We start from the raw sequence: 17,857 nt of genomic DNA, 5'->3' as shown, positions 1-17,857 counted from the left end.
GCCCCCGCCCGGCCCCCGCCCCGCAGCCCCCCCGGTAAGCGCCGGCGGCCCGGCGGCAGCGGCGGCGGGGCGGGCCGGGCCGGACCGGCGGGAGGCCGGGGAGCAGCGCCGCCCGCCGCCAGCGCAGCACGGCACGTGTCGGGCGGAGCGCGGCGGCGGGGCCGGGGCGCGGCGCGGCGGCGGCGGCGGGCGGCTCTCCTGCTCCGGCGGTGCGAGGTACGGCCCGGGGGTGGCGGGAGGTGGGGTGTCCCCGCGCTGCAGCAGCTCCGCCTGGCTGCCCTGCCCCGGCCCGGCTGCGGGGCGCTCCGGTGCCGCACGATGCGTGGCGCGGTGCGGGGCACGGGGCACGGTGCATGGCATGGCATGGCACGGTGCGGGGCGGTGCATGGCACGGGGCACGGCACGGCACGGCACGGCACGGCACGGCACGGCACGGCACGGCACGGCACGGCACGGCTCGCAGCGCGGGGCTCGGGGCGGGATGCGGCGCGGTCCCGCACGGGCTCGCAGGGCAGGCACGGACCTGGTGCGGTGACCCCAGTGCCTGATCGCGTCCCTTGTCTCTCCCGGCTGTTCGTGTGTCTGTCAGAGCCGTCCAGTGGAGAGGTGGCTTATTGTTACTGTCTGGTGTTGGCACTTCGTTCTGGAGTGAATCTCGTTCCGTGTGCTCGTTTGTGTGTCTGGACCGTGCGGGCTCCGTCCCGTCTGTGCCCTATAAAGGGCCTGTTATGAGGGAGAGTCGCGGAACAGACCGTGCTTCTGGAGTGAATGGCTGTGATGGTTCATCCAGGGTAGTTCAGTGGAGTATAGGATTCGTTGAAATATTTAAGCTTTCTAAAGTGCTTGTGTAATAATACAAATTTCAGCACAGCTTTGTGGTGGAGAGATCCACAGGTTAAAACCTTCATGCTGGAAAACTTTGTGTGTTTACTGTCTTATGTGTTGTTGCCTTTTCATTCTGGTGTATGTGTTCCTCGGCCATGACAGAGGAGAGGCAGGGGCTGTGCAGCCCACTCTTGTTTTGTTTGGCTTTGAGGCTGTCAGTGTCACAGTAGCATCCAAATGCTTTGATGTATGCAGCAGCACCCCTCCTGCTCCTTTGCTCCATGGGCACGCACATCAGTATTTCTTCCTAGGAAAATCTTCCAAGGCCTCTAATCCTTCTCCTTTGTGAGCTCTTCCCGTCTGTGTCTATCAGCCAGAGTCCCTTCTCCTCCCCTATCCTCAAACCAGCTTTGCCCCTGTGGCTTTATCCCTATCTTAACATCCACTCCTAGTCTAGACACTCCACAGCTAAATTATTCTCAACCGATGGCCGAGGGATTAGGGAAGAGCAGTGGAGATGGATGTGGGACCTGATGCTGTCTCCATGCAGCCCCTTGCCCATGGAGCTGGGGCAGCCTGCCTGTAGCGTTACCGACTCATCTTTATTGCAAAGGGACAGTGTGAACTGCTGTCTTGGCCCTCGAAGATGTGCCAGATTGCGTTTTTCTCAGCAAAACAGGGTAGCACTGGCCCTGTGAAGCAGCCTTTGGGGATGAGGAGGAGCCCCGCTGGAGTCCCTGTGAGCAACATGTGAGAGATGCTGTAGCTGCCAGCATTGCAGGGACATGCCTGCTCACTTTCCTTTAGAATCTGTTAAGCCTAGATGGTCAGTACATGTAATGGTGATTTATGTGAGCCAGTTCTGTTCACTGATGTGCTTGTGGAGAGAGTGGGGGGGTGTGAGTGCACACAGGTTGGCAGGCTGTGGATTTTTCTGGCCTCCCTTTGAATCTGGCCTGCTGGCATGACGCTTCTATTATTGAAAATTACTTCTAGCGGGAATGCTGAATCACGTACTCCCCATAACCAGGAGATAGAGTAGGATGAAGGTATCAGTCATTTGCTTTTCTTTAGTGCTGTTTGTTTTTTTAGTTTCCCGTTTTGTCTTCTGCCCTTCTTATGGCAACCCAGGCAGCAATGCTGGCAGGCTCGGCACTGTAGCATGGTGCTTATTGGCAGAATTCTCTCCAATACTCCTTTTAAGTTTTTATTTTAAATTTTAACCCATTCTTAAGTCTCTTTATGAAGGGCTGCCTGACAAAAAAATAATCTTTGGTTGTACACCCTTGAGATCTTTTCAGACTGCTGAGGGTTTGTCCCCTCCCCATCTTAGTCATTCCATATTGTGGTAGACAAAATTAGCTCCTAACCTTTCCTTATAAATCAATCTCTCTGGCCCACTGGCAAAATTTTGCTCTTCTCTGAACTCCATCTGTTGAGGGTGATAAAAATGCCAGGCAGGATCCCAGTAGGTGTCCATCCAGCCTTTCTCCAGAGGTGGCACAGAGTAAGGGGCAAGTGGCCTCTAGTGGCCGTGGCCAGCTGTGAATGTGCCGAAGGGGAGCAGCAATGCCTTCAGGCTGTGGGCTCTCTATTCTTCAGAAACAGGAGAGCTGATAGGGTTAGAATTGGAGAACACATCTCTCATCCTCACCTCTCTCTCACCCCCAAAGTTTCAGAGCTTTCCAAGAGCTGGGCCCCAAGTCCTACTGGCTTGGGGTGCCCACACATCACATCCTGCTTTCACAGGGTGATGAGTGGGGCATTGATGGAAACCCCATGGGTATCTCCCAGTCCCTCTGAAATTTCAAAGCAAGTCCCCAGGGTTCTCTTACTGCTACTACAACTGTCTGGCTTTTAGCTGTTCAGCCTCATTAGAGTGATAGCTTCAGCATAATTCTGAATGCGCTGCTATGACGGCTAAAGAAAGACTAAGTGCTGGATTTTCCCTCCCTTTTAATTTCGTTTAGGCAGTTGGGCTGTAGTTTTAAACTCAGTGTAACATCTTACAAAGCTGGTATCAGCAGAATATGCTGCACCCAGCAGTTCTCCAGGATGTGGGTTTCCTCCCTCCCCAGAGCATAAAATACCCCTGGAACCTCTGCCAGGCTTCAGACATACCTAAGGTTGACCTGAAACAAAGCACATTGCTTCACAACCCTGCTGATAGTTTTTGGTTTACTTCAAAGGCTCCACAAGGCATGTTAATGGCATTGAGGTGAAGCTGAGCATTAGCATTTCTTTTGGTAATTTACCTTTACCATTTGGCTAAATTTTAGGGATTCTCCCTCTATGGGAGCTGCTGTCCAAGGCCCTATTATCTTTTTACTCCCTAAGTTATAGTGTTTGCAACACATTTTTGCAGTCACTCTGTAGTTGGTGAATGTTCTGTTCCTTAAAAATGTCCAATCCTTTCTTTAACAGTGGTGATGCCATGGCCCTACAAAGTGAGGTTCCCCTGCCAGCTCTTCCCACTGGATTAAATTGTTCCCTGCCTTCAGTTTCAAATGTACTGCTGTTTGTTTTAATGGAATTATACTCTCTTCTTGAATTAAATAAAAAAAAAAGGGGAAAAAGTACCATGTATTAACCTTTTCTCTATCATGCCTCCTACTAAAAGGATGGACTGTATGCTGCATTTGCTGTTTAGATGTCTGTCTTGGCAGCCTATTTCTCTTGAGCTTTTGAGGTCTTACTGAGGATGAAATTAGTGATGAGTCCATTGAGGTGTATTTCAGGGGTTTCTTCCATTATGTTTTACCTTGTTCCTGATAATTAGGAAGGTGGAGCATCCTTCATCAGTGGTCAGATTAGCTCCTCAAAAGCTTGCCTTACAGATGGCCCTGGGATTTTTGGTTTGAATAAGCTCTTCATGCAGGCAGAGTAAGCAGACTGTAGACCTTCTGGAGATCTTCAAAGGTAGAAAGGATGATGAAGTGGCCTTACTGGTTTCATCCATAGACAATCTTTTGTGTTTTAGTCACCTGTCTTGAACAGTGTCCCATGCTAGGTACTTCAGATGAGATAGTAAGAAACCCCTTAGCAGATAGCCAGGACACAGACTGTACTATTTACTCCAAAGCTTTCATAGCTGGAGAATGGTTTGTTCTGAAAGATGGGTTTAACTTCTCTTAATTTTCTTTGCCATAAATACAACTCATTACCAGAGAGACGGCCAAGCTCACCTCTGACTTTGCAGTTTTTTGCTCCTTGATGACATCACTAAAAAAGAAGTGTTTTGCCAATTTTGAATTAATTTGTATTCTACCCTTGTAGTTTTAACAAATGTCCCTTTTCCTGTGCTGTGAGCTGAGGACACTTTGCTTCTCCCTGTGTTTAAATCACTGTGTATGTGCTTACATCTTCTCTGTTTCAGATGAGTTTTTGGGGACAAGTGTCTACCCAATGCCAGTCTCTGTACCATCTTCAGTTCTTGCTGGGGTGCAGCCCATGGTGCTTAGGCTGTGCTGCTGCTGTAAATGGTTTGACCAGAGGTGTTTCTGTGTTAGTCTGTATCCCAGTCGTTGTCAAGTGTGGCACCTCTTTACTTTCCTCACCTGTAGCTGGATATTGAGCAGATTGTTCCTTTGTGCTGTCCTCAGGGACTTGTGTGTCCTTTAGCCCTGCTGTGCTGACAGGGCACAGATCTGCAGCCTGAAGGTTGGTCTCTGCCTGTAATATGTTGTTTTGTGTGTGGCATTTGAATGATGAACTGCTTGTCCTTGTGTTGTCTCTGTGGTCTGCACAGCTCTCTCTGTGGTTCCCTCTGGCCTTTTTTGGGATCTGTCCAGTTAAAGCTAGGTACCACAGGACCACTCTGCTGCCTGCTCCTGGCATGTACTCCCAGCACCTGATCTCTCCGACGTTTTCTTTCCCTGGTGGTCAGTCACACCCTGTCTTTGTACAGGTGTGCTGCTGTAGAGGTGGCTGAGCAGGAAGCTTTTCTTTCTCTTGCACAGCTCGTGCAGGAGCTATATATAGCTGCTGTCTCCATTGGCCCCTCTGACCTTTCAAAGAAGGACAGGATCCCATCTATTCCTGATCAGCTGGAGCTGGTGGCCAAAGCAGTGTGGGCTGGGTCACTTGTCCCTGCACACTGCTGGGGATAGGCCAGTCCTCATGATGCCAGGGAGGTTCTCCAAGGGCTGATGAGGTGACCTCTGGATCAGGAGCCAGGGGCTTGAGGGCAGTGGCCAGCAGTCTCCCACGACATTCCCTTGTCCTGCCCTCTCTCCACAGGTTATGCCACTCTCCAGGTTTGCTGGGTGCCTGCCGGTGAAAGAGAAGGGTTGATATTTTGCCCAGGCCCTTAGGTCCTGAACCAAAATGGCAGCTGGAGAGTCCCCTCCCGTAGGAGATGTCTTCATCGACTTGCAGCAGGTGAGGTGGGAATCCAGCAGCAGCGGGGCTGTCTCTTCCCCGGGGGCTGTGCTCCTGCCGGCTGAGAGCGGGGCTGGTGTCCTGGCAGCGTAGGAGACAGCCTGCGATTACCGGGGACAGGTCTGCACAAAGCGTGCCCCGAGGCTGCCCGTGAGCCCGTATCCTCTCCACACAGACAGCAAACTGTGGCCCAGAAAAGGACAGAGGTTGCTCTGTGAGGTCCCTGTGCCTTCACGTGCCATTGGGTAGGGTACACAAGTGACAGGAGGAGCTAAGCAGCTTGAAAATAGACTATCTCCATTTAGGCTGGGCTTGGGACGCCTGCACTAAGGTGAGAGGAGAAGCTGTGGTTCCTAGGCCACAGCTAAGAAGAGGGATGCGAACAGAGGGATCTCTCGGCTAAAGCTGCCTTGCTCCCTCTTTCTGCCTAGCAGATTTGTCACAGTTGGGCCTCCTCCTGTTTCCATGGAAACACAGGAGTCCACAACAGCTCTGCGCTGGCATTTCAGCTATATCGATGGAAAATTTTACCAGCTGCAGCTGCTCAGGAGAAAGAAAGAAAGAAGGAAAGAAAGGCCAGGAGACACCTGGTGATGCTCATTTCAGGCCACTTCCACCAGCAAAAGGCAGAGAAGTTCCCATTGCCTGAAACAGGAGGAAAAGCCTGAAGAAGGCATCCAAGAGGAACTGGGAGTCCCTAGGTGTGTGGGGGGGAGATGGGAAGGCACAGAGTGGTCACTGACCCAAGGGCAGCTCACTAGAGCAGGCATGCTGTTTCCCAAGGGAAAGTACAGAGGAAGTCTAAGAATGAGAGAGATGGCAGACCAGGCAAAGGGAAGACCAGAGGGCAGCAGTTAAATGTGAGGAAAGAGAAATTCCAGCCAAACAAAAGCTATGCATTTCCTCTGATGGGGAAAACAGGCACTGGCATTTTCCCTTGATACCTGCCACTCAAGAGAGGTGTGGAGGTCCACTAAGGAGTCCCTGCAGAGTGTGCCTTGGAGCTCGCTGGTCTGTTCTGGCACTTGGTTTTGAGCAGTGCTGTGCTTCTATGTGAGAAATTATGCCCCAGGAGTTGCAGTATGCCCAGGCTGTTGTATGGAGCCTGTTACTCCTTAGTAAGCCAGCACTGTTGGAAGGATAGGAGGATCCAGAGGGCTTTAGGGGTCTGCCGTGTTTGATTCTTACCTGGCGGTTTCTGTGCAGGGCAGAGATGACGCAGAGAAAGCCTCTCCTGGTGCCGAGGACGATGAGGACTTGGATAAGACTTTGTCAATCGAGAGATTTGGGGACCTGATAAGCAAGTCAGCATCAAGCAATCTGGAGAAGCAAAGTCGCAGCTACAGTGAGAGAGATTTTGAATGTATGTAGGTTTTGAAACATTGTATTCCACCCTCACCACCAGCCCTCACTCAGTCCCATGTGCTCTGCAGCCTTGTGCCAGGACTGCAGATTGTATTAGCCTGCTATTCACTTCCTTCCTCCAGAGTGTTCCCAAGGTGCTATGTACACATAGTTTAGCACCAGTGCCCACGGCCTGTTTCCAGTCTGTTCCTGTTTTCTCTGTCTCCATAGGCATAGCTGCTGCACAGCCCACCCACCAGCGTGGCTCAGCCTGGGGTGCTCGCTCACCTCCTAGACCAGACTCTGAGACCTCTGCAGCTACTTCCCCAAGTTGAAATTTCCAGTTTAAAACATTTTTTTCTTCCATGTGGCTGCAAAGAAACATCCAAATATGACCAGAAGCCAGGCTGTCCTCCCCTGTCTGAAAGCAGATGGCTCCAGTCAGACATGCCTGTCTATTTCTAAATAGCACTCAAGAATCCATTGGGCTTATCAGATCAAAGAAAGGAACTGCAAAATAAAAATGGAGTGTGAATTTAAAGTACTGTAGTTATCTCACCTGAATTCATCTGAGCAGTGTATCTATTCCTCTAACTGCTCTTTCATGATGAAGGCAATTGGTATGCCCAAAGTCACTTTGGGTGTTAAATGAGAATGTACCAACAAGAGTGACTGTAAGATATTGCCTGGTGTAGGTGGGTTATGTTACTTTGTAGTAAACAGCAGTGAAGGGCAGGAAGAGGCCCCCATCCAGCAGCCTATTTGTATGGCAGACACAGCAATGGTTGAAAGATTTTCCCAGTCTGTGGCTCTCCACAGTCACATAGTGCTTCTTCTCCAGCTTGGCTTTGATGGGATACAACCTTGGGAACATTATGTCCCAAGTACATCACCAGGCTGTTTTCTGCTTGGCCACTCATTTCCAATGGCTGTTATAAAAGCTTGCTGGTAAAAGTCTATTACTGTAGTGCACTTCAGCTGCTGGTTTTTCGCCTGTGTCATTTCTTTACAGAGGCTCCATTCAAATAACACTTCCCATCTGGGCTCACAGTCACTCATGCACATGGCTGCATGGTGCTGATAGCTTTGCTGTGGGTTGAATTCCTGTCCTGTGCCCGTAGGACCTACCTGCTCAGAAGCTCTGCCTGTGCCCAGGTGTGCGGGTTGGCTTGGAGGACATGGATGATCTGCTTGAGCATGCATGGCAGAAGCTTTTGGAAAATTTGACTAGAGATTTGTACTGTACGGGCTTGGGGTTTTTTTCCTTATTAATAGGAAAATAATTTTTCTTTTGTCAGAATCAAGATTTTTTTCCTCTGAACTCCAGATGTATTTCTGTTGTCTAGGACATCAACCCTGGTTATCAAAAGCTTTATGCAGTTTGTATTCATAAAACTGGAACATCTGGTCAGGTCATTAGACTTTTAGAGATAACATACCAGCCCATAGAGGTGAATGCTCTCTGGGCTTAGAAATGTTTCCTGCTCTAGTTGAAGCCAGGAATTCCTACTATGTCAGCTCTTCCTTCTGGGCTCCCTATCCAAATTACATTTTCCATATCTCTTTTATCAAGTTCACCAAGAAATGTAATCAAACATCTGGGACACTAGATTGGCAGTAACTTTCCATACAGGCAGGCAGTAGAAGAAAGGGAGCAGAGAGGGAGGGCAGGAACTGGATGCACAGGAGGACAAGGAGGAAGAAGAGGGAGGTATGAATCCTTTTGTGTTTGGGAGAGGTGTGTTTTTCCCACCTCCAGACCACCTCCATGGAGATGTGATCAGTTGACACGAGGAGGGCTGAGTGCAGGAGTGAAGAGAAGAGCAGTGCTCCCCTCTTCTGTGCCAGATTACACACCATCACTGCCCTTCCCTGCAGCCCAAGGCTTCAGTTTCCTTCTGATCCAAAACATAAATGTTTCTGTCTTGGGCTGAAGTGAACAAGCCAGAAGGGAAAGATGGGCTGTGTCCTCACCAGGAGCTTTGTGCTGTTGAAGAAGCAACATATGTATAGTTAATGTCTTCCTTGCTTCTTATATTAGAAATTTGTGCCTGACCTATCTATGGCATGATATGGAAGTACAGTGGCAGGACAGGAGGGTCTTTCTGCCGCATCTTTTGAGTGAAATAGGGTGCACCCAGTTAAGTCAAAGAAAAAAACCACTTTTGGGAGAAAAGTGTTTATAAAGAGCCCAAAATCTTTCCAATTTGCAGACTTCTGACCATTCTAACTCTCCTCTAATCTTGCCACAAGCTGCTTCTTCTGAACCAGGGGGATGTGTGAAATATCCCTGCTGTTCCCAAGGGGGGAAACAAACAAGGGAGAAAAGACTTGAGAAACCAAAGGAAAGGAAACATGACAGCAGAACAATGAACCTGCCTGGCTCTCCCAGGGAGAAGGTTACAGCCTACATTGAAAATGTCCTTTGAAGGTAGTTTTCGCTATAAACAGATTTTGCTGCCATGTCACAGGAAAGCTGGGAAGGAACCAAATCAAAATAGACTGGAAACAATTCCTCAGGAAGAGCTGTTGAGCAACACCCCCTTGCCAAGTGGCCAGTGCCCCCCTGATTTCAGCTGCTCCGGGTGCAGCCCCAGGACCTGTACATCCTGCAGACTGTCTGTGGAAGGCTTTATGCCTGAAGCTAGCCCTGGCAGCAATGGCTTCTCTTTCTCTCACAGTGGGATGCTGAGCTTACCCTGTTCCCTGCCTGGTGCATTGCCTTTGTATTCAAGTGAAGGCTCAGAAATGCCCTCAATTTCTTCTCATTCTGTAATTCCCATGACACCCAGGTCAAGCCTGTATGAATTTCTCTTTGTAGATTAGTTTAAAGAAAAGTCCTTTTGCCCTGTTTCTTTACCCTGGTTTTTAAAAGACAGCCTCCTAACTGAACCTGAATTTCAGAGGCTGGTAGACACATGCCCTCAAAGTACTTGGGATGTGGACTTAGGTTGCATCTGCACTATTGCTCCTGTGCCGGTGTAGGAGGAACTTTCTGTCAAAGCCTGGGGGATAAATAAGCTACATCTATTCAACTCAAAGAAACATTATGCAGAAAAGAAATCACTATCATTTAGGATGGAAAAGACCTTTAAGATCATCAAGTCCAGCTGTAAACATTACACCAAGTCCACCACTAAGCCATGGCCTAGCCACTAAATAATGTCCTGAGAAAGTTTGTAAAGGACCCAAATCATGCTTCTTTGAGGATGCAAGAAACATTTCCCTAGGTTTAGGAAGGGGATGTTGCCTGGGGCAGGTCACTGCAGCTCTTCACAGCCATGCAAATGTCTTTTGGCAGCATGGGGAGAGGAGTGCTGCCTTCCCCAGGGCAGTGAAGCTGTGTTGGGGTGGTTTGACACTGCACAGGGGCTGTGTCCCCACCTACCCCAAGATGGACATAGCCTGCTGCATCACTGAAAGAGCTTTGCTATGTCCCTGCGGGCTGGTGGCTCTCCTTGCCCTTCCTGGCCCTTGATCTTCAGACCATGCTGTTTCCTGGAGGGGCGCCTGGCAGGTTCCTCCCAGCCTCTTCCTGCCCCTGACTCTCTTTTTCTCTCTCAGTCCACCGCCAAACCTCGCACCACATCCATCATCCCCTTTCCACTCACCTCCCTTCTGCCCTCAAGTTCCAAAAGAGGCCACCCCGTGCCAGCAGGAGGAAAAAAAGGAGGAGGAAAAAGAAGAAAACCTCAATACCTCCCTCAGAGGTCACCCCAACCATCCAGGAAGAGGACGAGGAGGGAGGAGAAGAGGAGGAAGAAGAGGAAGAAGACGAGGAAGAAGGAGAATCTGAGGTAGAGGAGGTCCAAGAGAAAGAAATCTCTGCAGAGTCTGAGGCCGAAGCTCGTGGGAAGGACACATCCCCTAAGCTGGAGTCCCCAAGCAAACCAAAGGCAAGGCCAGAGCATGCCTATCTGGATGGGGCTTGGACTTGGGGGAGGTGGTAGGAGGGTGCCAGCAATTGTGCTGATCAGGGATGAGAAATTGTAGCTGTGCAGTATTGTGTGAAGAGTGTTTTTATCCTTGCCTAGCAGAGATGGCCACCAAAGGACAGTGACAGATAAGTCGTTGCTTGGTGTGGATGCAGGAGTGGGTGTGCATGAGCATTTTGGGGCTGTAAGACCCATGGGGGAAGATCAATGTATCTGTTCTTAAGGTTTCTAGTATAGTGGAGGGGTCAATATGACCCATCCCAGTGTGTGGGAAAAGTCATTGTGTCCCATTCTGAGGAGGCTCTGTGTGCCAAGGATTGGGGTGAAGGCTGTCTGCCCAGCTCCTGCTGTCAGGACTGTTGTCTCTGCAGTTCACCGTTGGCAGCGATGAGGAGGAGTCCAGCAGCACTCTGGCTCCCGTGCAGTTCCATGTGGAGGAGGAGTGTGGCATCCTGTCCCCCATGCCTCGCTTTGCTGACCTGCTGCAGGACAAGGGCCCTGCCTCTCTCCACAGGTAGGTGAGCAGTGCCCAGCTGCCTGCTGCTCTTCCTAGCTCAAGGTCATTGCACAGTCTGTGCCCAGGGGTAGTGGCTGTGCTTAGCCTGAACTTGCCTGTTGAGTCAGAAGGGATATGGGCCCCAGAGGGAGAGCATCTGTGAACAAGAGGGCTGCTCTCTGGTGGGACAATGATTCCATGGGACTCCTGCAACCTCCTGGGTCCATGGGATCCCCATAGTGCAGGGGTAGAGGCACTGGGCTGCACAGCTGGAGTACCCTTCTTCCCAGCTAACTTGTGCTGTCACGCTGAACTGCAAGCTGGGAAGCCCCAGGAGGGGACCATGAGGCCATCAACTCAAGGGTAGGTCCCCAACACTGGGCACAAGCTGATCCCACTCTGTGGTAGGGAAGAGGAGGGTCAGAAGGAGCAGCCTTCAGGTTTTGCAGGAGATGACTCCTGGCCCTGCTCCTTCTCAGGGACTTGCTGGTCAGGGCTGGGCTGTGGGACCCCAACCCCTGAGGGCCACTGCCCATTCTCATTCACCCTGCTTACTACTGTCAATCTCTTTGGTTCCTGCAGCCCCCCCGGGCCTCGAGAGCGTCTGTCACGTGGGTGGGAGAAGCGCAAGGCCTGGGGCCAGGTGGCGAGTGGACAAAGGACAACCTATGACTTGAAGGAGAGGATATGCATCGGCAGCATGACCACCCTGGAGAGCGCAGCGTACCAGCGCGTCCCCACAGACGAGGCCGAGGCCCAGATGCTGGCGTCTGCTGACTTGGATGGCATGAAAAGTGAGGCTTTACAACACTACCTGCATTACCACTGTGTGTGTCCCTTTGTCCCGTGCTTCTCTTGTGTCCCCTAGCAGCCTCAGGCATGGTCTTCAGCCTTCCACAGGACCTGGTCCTCGCCTTCCTGTTCCCCAGATCTTTCTTTTCCAACAGTGTCTCATCTCTGTCAGCTTTGCATTGTCCACAGTGTGTTTTCAGCATCTCTACTCCCACTAACCCCATGGATGCCTGCTCCTCCACCCATCCCCCTGTCCTCTCTGGTTCAGGGTTCCCAGCATTTCCCTGAGACCCAACTCTCTCCTCTCCTGACACACTTTCCCAGCAATCAGCCCTCTGCGTGACACGCTGCCAGCTCTGGTATTGCAGAAAACCTAGGTGAGGAGCCTCCCCTGTCCTCTGCTCTCCTGGCAGAGGCAGCTGCCCCCTCTGGAGCGCCTCAGAGGGGGACTGCCCCTGTGCGTGGCACGAGGACAGAGAGAAGAGACGTCATGGAAATGCACGCTCCGGGCCCGAGGACATGGAGAATTCAATAGGTTGCTCTGCAGGCTGGAGAGGGAGGGAGACACCAGAGGGGAGTGAGGGAGAGAAGCGGTGCTGCACAGGCAGCCTGGCTGTCCCTGGGCCACGGGGGCCGCATCCCTGGGCACCTGGCACAAAGACCCCACGGAAAAACGAGGACCCTGCTCTGGAGGAGCTGGTGGGGCAGCCCCCCACGGAAGCATCCCTGGGTGGAGCCAGTCTTCCTGGAACCTCATCAGTCCTCGGGGCTGCTGCAGCCGGCACCTTCATGCCCCGTGAGCAGGGGAGAGAGGCTCTGGGGCTGGCCCCAGGGCTGTAGTGAAGCACCCCAGGGGGACAGCTTGCTTTCCACACATCAGCCTGGCTATCCTGGCTCCTTATCTGAAGGCGTGTCACTCATGACACCTGCCCCCTGACCTTCACAAGGACAAAATGACAACCCTTCAACAGAGAGAGGAGCCAACAAAGGAATCAGAAGGGGGCAGCAGCCCGGAGGTAGTGATAAGCACCTGCATTCGCAACTCGCTCGGCTATGAAGACTTTGATGAATTTGCCTTCAATTTTGAAGACTTTGATTTATGGGAGGCCATCAGAAACCATCTGGGCTACCCAGGCGGGGAGCCCACCTGTAAGTACCAGAGCAGTGACCCCATGGTTGCAGCTGTAGATCAGAACCCCCAGCTACAGTGCATAACCCCCTCCTGTGTTTGTTGTCTCTACCATCTCTATGTCAGGTTGGTCTTCTGGTTTAGAGGAAGTACAGTCTGCCCCACTGTGTGTCTGGGGACACCAGAGGAGCTGCCTGTTGCTCGTGTGTATGTGTGAGGTCTTAGTACCGATCTGTGTTGTAGTGCTGAGGTGCTTTCCTGTGTGTGTCTCGCTCGAGCAGCTCCAGAGGCAGCTGCATCTTGCTGTTTGTGCTTATCAGGATGTGGCCCGTGCTGTGGGCAGAGAAAAAGCAGCTGCTCTGAGGTATATATAAGGACAAAGATTTTCCCTTCCATTTGTAACACAAGGTGACTGTGCTGCTGCTCTGTTTGCTGGAATTTGAGTCAAGGTGCGGATCTGACGGCAGAGGTGGGTATCAGGCTCTCAGCTCTGCACCATAGCCTAATTGCCCAGAGAAAAAAAAATAACCTAGTCTTTGTATCTGCATGCTTGAGCATGGCTGTGAAACTAGCTGATGGCAGGCTGGCTGGGGTGCCTGGAAGAGGGAAAAGAGGAAGGAAGGAAGCAGGAGTGGGAAAAGCAGGGAAGGAGAGAATAGGAATCCTGGGAGTCAAGAATGCTTTCCTGTTTTCTGCATTTGTTTCTATACCTTCACATCCCTTGCAGAGTGATCTCTGAGCTGTCTCAGAGATAGTGCAGAAACCAGAGCCTCACTCCCACCTCTCACAGAGGTCCTTCCTTGGTACACAATGCCCACCTTGGGAGTGATACTGTTCATAGCCATGGCAAATGGGTGGTTGTCTGAATGTCTTCATCTGGATCATGTGTTAATTTTTCAAGGGATTTTAGGAGTGCACATGGGTAGGTGGTGCACCCTATGGGAGGGTTATATCCTAGAACTAGCCCACTAAACAGCTTTACACAGAAGAGTGGGAAAGCAGAGTGATTATAACAGGAGCTCAGGATGTCTTGCTTCAGCTTCTGTCTCTGCCGCAGACTGTTTGATCTCGGGCAAAAGACTTAATTTGCCCTGCCTCCCCGTCCCAGCATCATGTTGTCTTTGTCATCTGTTCCATCTTTACAAGCCTTCAGGGAAAAAATGTCTGCCCACGTGCTTCTGCAGGGACCAGCAAGTGGGGATTAGCTTCTGGCTGTTACAGTAACAAGTCTGCTACTTGTTACTGTAAATTGATAGAGGATATAATAGTAGCAAAGTTCAAAATAGAAACCAGGAGCAAATTGGTCCCATCAGCTGTCTCAAGCGGAATGAACTGTAAATTCAAAGTGTCAAGAAATTGTTCCAGGTTCACCTTGGAAAATGTGGCTATTCTTTGGAAGGTAGAAGGGGCAGATCACTCTGCAAAGTGTGATAATGCATCACTTACAAAGTGAGGAAATTGGGCTTTCTAGTATTTAACACATTCATTGATTGCTACAGCTAATACTACAGGTGCACTGTACAGTCAGCTCTTAATTATTTCTGTATAATGAATCCACATTGTGGATTAATCCTGCAGAGTGGTATGGCAGAGTCAGACATGGCCGAAACACCAGATTCTGTTTTGTGCAGAGCCAATTTACTTTCAGCCAGTGCCACTTGCCTGGCTATTCACTCCATGGCAATGCCTCTTCCAGGACCAACTCAGATGCAGGAGGAATCAATTTGCTTTTGAAAGAATGGAGTCCTTGGTCTCCTTGCATTCTTCTAAGTGTTTGGAGCATGGGGAGTGCTGGACCTGGACACCTGGTTGGCAGCAGGGATGAGCTATCCCTATCACATTGCACTTAGCATCAGCTGGGAGATATTGGGGCTCTGTGCAGGACACGGAGTAGCTTTTTCCAGAAGCCAGCACAGGCCTGTGTCTTACAGTATGTTGGGTAGCACTTCATTTAATCTCGTTTTAAATATTTCAAGAATCTGAGTTTTAAGTCTTTTTATATATTTCAAGAGTCTATGTTTTAAATCTCTTTTTTCTTGTTATAACTTAATCATTGCAGATAGCAGATTGCTCTCTACTACTGATACAAATACTCTGATGCTTCTTTCTGGTCTTCCTTCTTGTGGATTGAGGGAAGTGAAAGAAGAGGAGCAGGAGCTATGGTGTAAATTGAAGGGAATTGCCTGCTAGCAAAGGCGTTCTTGGGGAAGACTTTAACCAGTGCAGTCGTATTTGTCATATTCAGATTTAAGCTAGTGGAAAAGGAACTTGTTCATCTGAAGAAATCTGACTGTGGAAGCTAACATGACAAGATCATCTTCTAAGGAGACTGTAAGAGATATTGTGTGGGAGGGTAACATACCAGTTCATAGTAGTGGAGCTACCATAGGAATTGCTCTCTGTTCTCTGACATTGTCACTGTCTTCACACTCAGATCCTGGGGAGCAATTGCACAGCAAGAGCAGTACTCCCTGGGGAGTTTGGCTTCAAACAAGAAGGAAGGACCTATGCCCTGAGCATATCACCATTTGGTCTCAGTCTAAGATCCTGTCCTGAATAAGGACCTCAGATTTAGGTGCTCTCTTGATCTTGACTTTCATTGGGGAAAGCACCAATCTGACAGGACACAGAAAGGGTCTCTGTAGAGCAGCCTGGAGCACTTCAGCTGGGTTCTGCATGGGACTCCCAAAACGAGTGGTTCTCTTGAATAAACACCTGGTGCCCACCCTGCTCCTATGAGTTGCATCCCCCAGCTGGCATCTCAATAGCCACAAACACTGCCAAGGAAGAGCAGCAAAGTAGATCTCTCCTTAGACTGCTGTATGTAGGGCTCTGGAGATGTGCCTTCCCTGATGCTCTCTGACCCTGCAACACTCTGATTCCTGTCCCTGTCAGTGAGTGTGGGAGTCACTAGAGGTGTTGTCAGGAAATGTGGCTCCTTGCTTTTTATCTGTCCTCCAGCTGTTTTCTGGCTAAGGCTAGATGCCTGTGGATGCTTTCTAGGGCTTTTGTTGAAGAGCACTGTGTAATAAGTTGTCATCACTGTGAGGAAAGCTTGCTGTGCTCTGTCTTGCTGGCAGAGTGTGCTCCGGCCCCGGTTTTCCAGGGACACAGTGAGAAGGAGTCCCAGGGTGAATAAGAGAATGAGAAGCTGCAGGCATTGGAGCAAAGGTGCTCTATACCAAGATCATCTGCCTGGTGGACTGCTTGTTTTATGCATGAGCTCATACTGAGTGTGCTGAAGTGGCTACTCTGCGTGCAGGAACTGAGAAATCCATGTGAAACTCCACAGAAGCCCCACACGTGCCCGGCTCCCAGAAACGTTCATGGTGGTTATTGGGCAGTTATTGGCTCCTATCGACATTGCACTGCAGTAAGTGGAGCAGGGAGGAGTCCCACCATCACCAGGACGTGCATCAGCAGGGCAGCCAATGGGGGAAAATGCCCTGAGGCCAACTATTGATTCATTTTATATTTAATTTAGTGACCCAGATTTCCAAGGTGCAAGGCCATGGTATGCCTGGCCTAATGCTGGGTGTGTCTTTCTGTGCCAGAGGTGTACAGATATTTTTCTGCAACATCAAAGAGACTACTCAGACTTAAAACACTGTGATTTTTACTGTCTCTCATGCCCTGAAAGCTACAGGTCTTGAAGCTAAGTGCAGGCAGAACATTCACCCCGGCCAATGGAGAGCTGCCCTTGCTCTGCCAGGGAGAAGACCTTGGCATTGTCTTACAAGCACAGCCAGCAAACCTCAATGGATCCAAGCTGAGCAAAAGCCCTTACTCCATAATCTAGTTGGGGAGCCTGCCCATCCTGTAACGAGACTCTGAGGCTTTCCACATTCCTATGGGTCCATGCTGAGAACGATACACTTGCTGTCTCTGGGTAGCGTCCAGGGAAATTCTCCCTGGCAGGCTGTTGCCTAAGTGCTGTTTCTCTGGCATTACAAAAAGGCTGGCATGGTTGTGGCTGCATTTTGGTGGGCACTGGCTAGCCAACAGCACAGTGATGGGTCTGTAGAGCAGCCTCACCAGCCTGTCTGGAGGCTTTGTGAGGCTTTGCCTCAGCCAGCCAGTCTCTAAGGCAGACCTTTCCGAGGGCATTACAGCAGCACTGCGGATCATCTAGAAGCAGCGATAGCTCAACTTCACTGCCAGCCTCTGAGCCAGCCCCAGGCTGCAGTGTTATCCTACAGTCTCATCACACAATTAAATAAAACAGACATTGATATTTCCTTATGTCTCCCAGACCAGCAGCTAAATATCCTTCCCTTTCACTGCCCTTTATACTTGCTGAGCATCCAGCCAGGTGCCTGCCTTTGATGTGTGGGTGCAGAACTGTGCAGGCAAGGCTGCAGGTTGCTTTTTGTTGGGGGAATATGGGGAGGATTCCCAACCACTTGTTCAGGTACCATGAGTAAAAGCTTTTGTGATGAAGCCCCAAGTGTATGCACAGCCTTGGAGGAAGCCTTCTTTGTGAAGATGTTAGCTCACAGACATCTGGAAGAGATGAAAGTAGGCAGATGAGGCAGGAAGGATCTTCAAAGTTCTGAAGAATGATGGTGAGCTCTCCAGCTGCCAGGGCTCTTTGGTAGCCTAAGTTAATGAGAGAAGGATGTGCTTGGGTGTGTTTCCCTTCCAGACAGTGTATATCCACTAGACAAATTAGTGGCCTTTTTTCCTTTCCTATGTCTTCAGGCCACCGCTTTGAAGATAACCCAGGTGTGAGGAGGCATCTGATGAAAAAACCATCTCGGAGTCAGATCACCAGGACAAGCAAAAAATTAGCATCAACTCCATCTGTCAAGAAAAAGAAGAAGAAGAAGAAGTTGGATAGAAAGCCCCACGAGGTATCCATGTGCTGTCCTCCCACACTTGTTCAGAAGCCATAAATCAGGACTAGAAACATGCAATTTATAAAGTGATAAATGTGTTTCAATATAATTAATTCTT

The 17,857-nt window shown here is 50.2% G+C and overlaps 1 protein-coding gene across 1 annotated transcript in view; it reads left to right on the top strand.

Moving 5' to 3' along the window:
- The first annotated feature begins 159 nt into the window (after positions 1–159).
- SLC4A3 (solute carrier family 4 member 3) overlaps positions 160–17,857 on the top strand; it is a 33,532-nt gene continuing 15,834 nt past the window's right edge. The window contains exons 1-7 of the mRNA XM_083865172.1: positions 160–216; positions 5,065–5,205; positions 6,412–6,568; positions 10,114–10,445; positions 10,856–10,998; positions 11,563–11,774; positions 17,603–17,754. Of these exons, the coding sequence (XP_083721298.1) occupies positions 5,152–5,205; positions 6,412–6,568; positions 10,114–10,445; positions 10,856–10,998; positions 11,563–11,774; positions 17,603–17,754 (1,050 nt within the window). The 5' untranslated portion in view covers positions 160–216; positions 5,065–5,151. The remainder of the gene's footprint in view (positions 217–5,064; positions 5,206–6,411; positions 6,569–10,113; positions 10,446–10,855; positions 10,999–11,562; positions 11,775–17,602; positions 17,755–17,857) is intronic.

The sequence above is a fragment of the Zosterops lateralis genome (genome assembly GCF_965231275.1).
Source record: "Zosterops lateralis genome assembly, chromosome: 7".
NCBI classification, from domain to species: domain Eukaryota; kingdom Metazoa; phylum Chordata; class Aves; order Passeriformes; family Zosteropidae; genus Zosterops; species Zosterops lateralis.
Note: the sequence above shows the minus strand (reverse complement) of the source record. Positions and strands in the feature narration are given on the sequence as shown.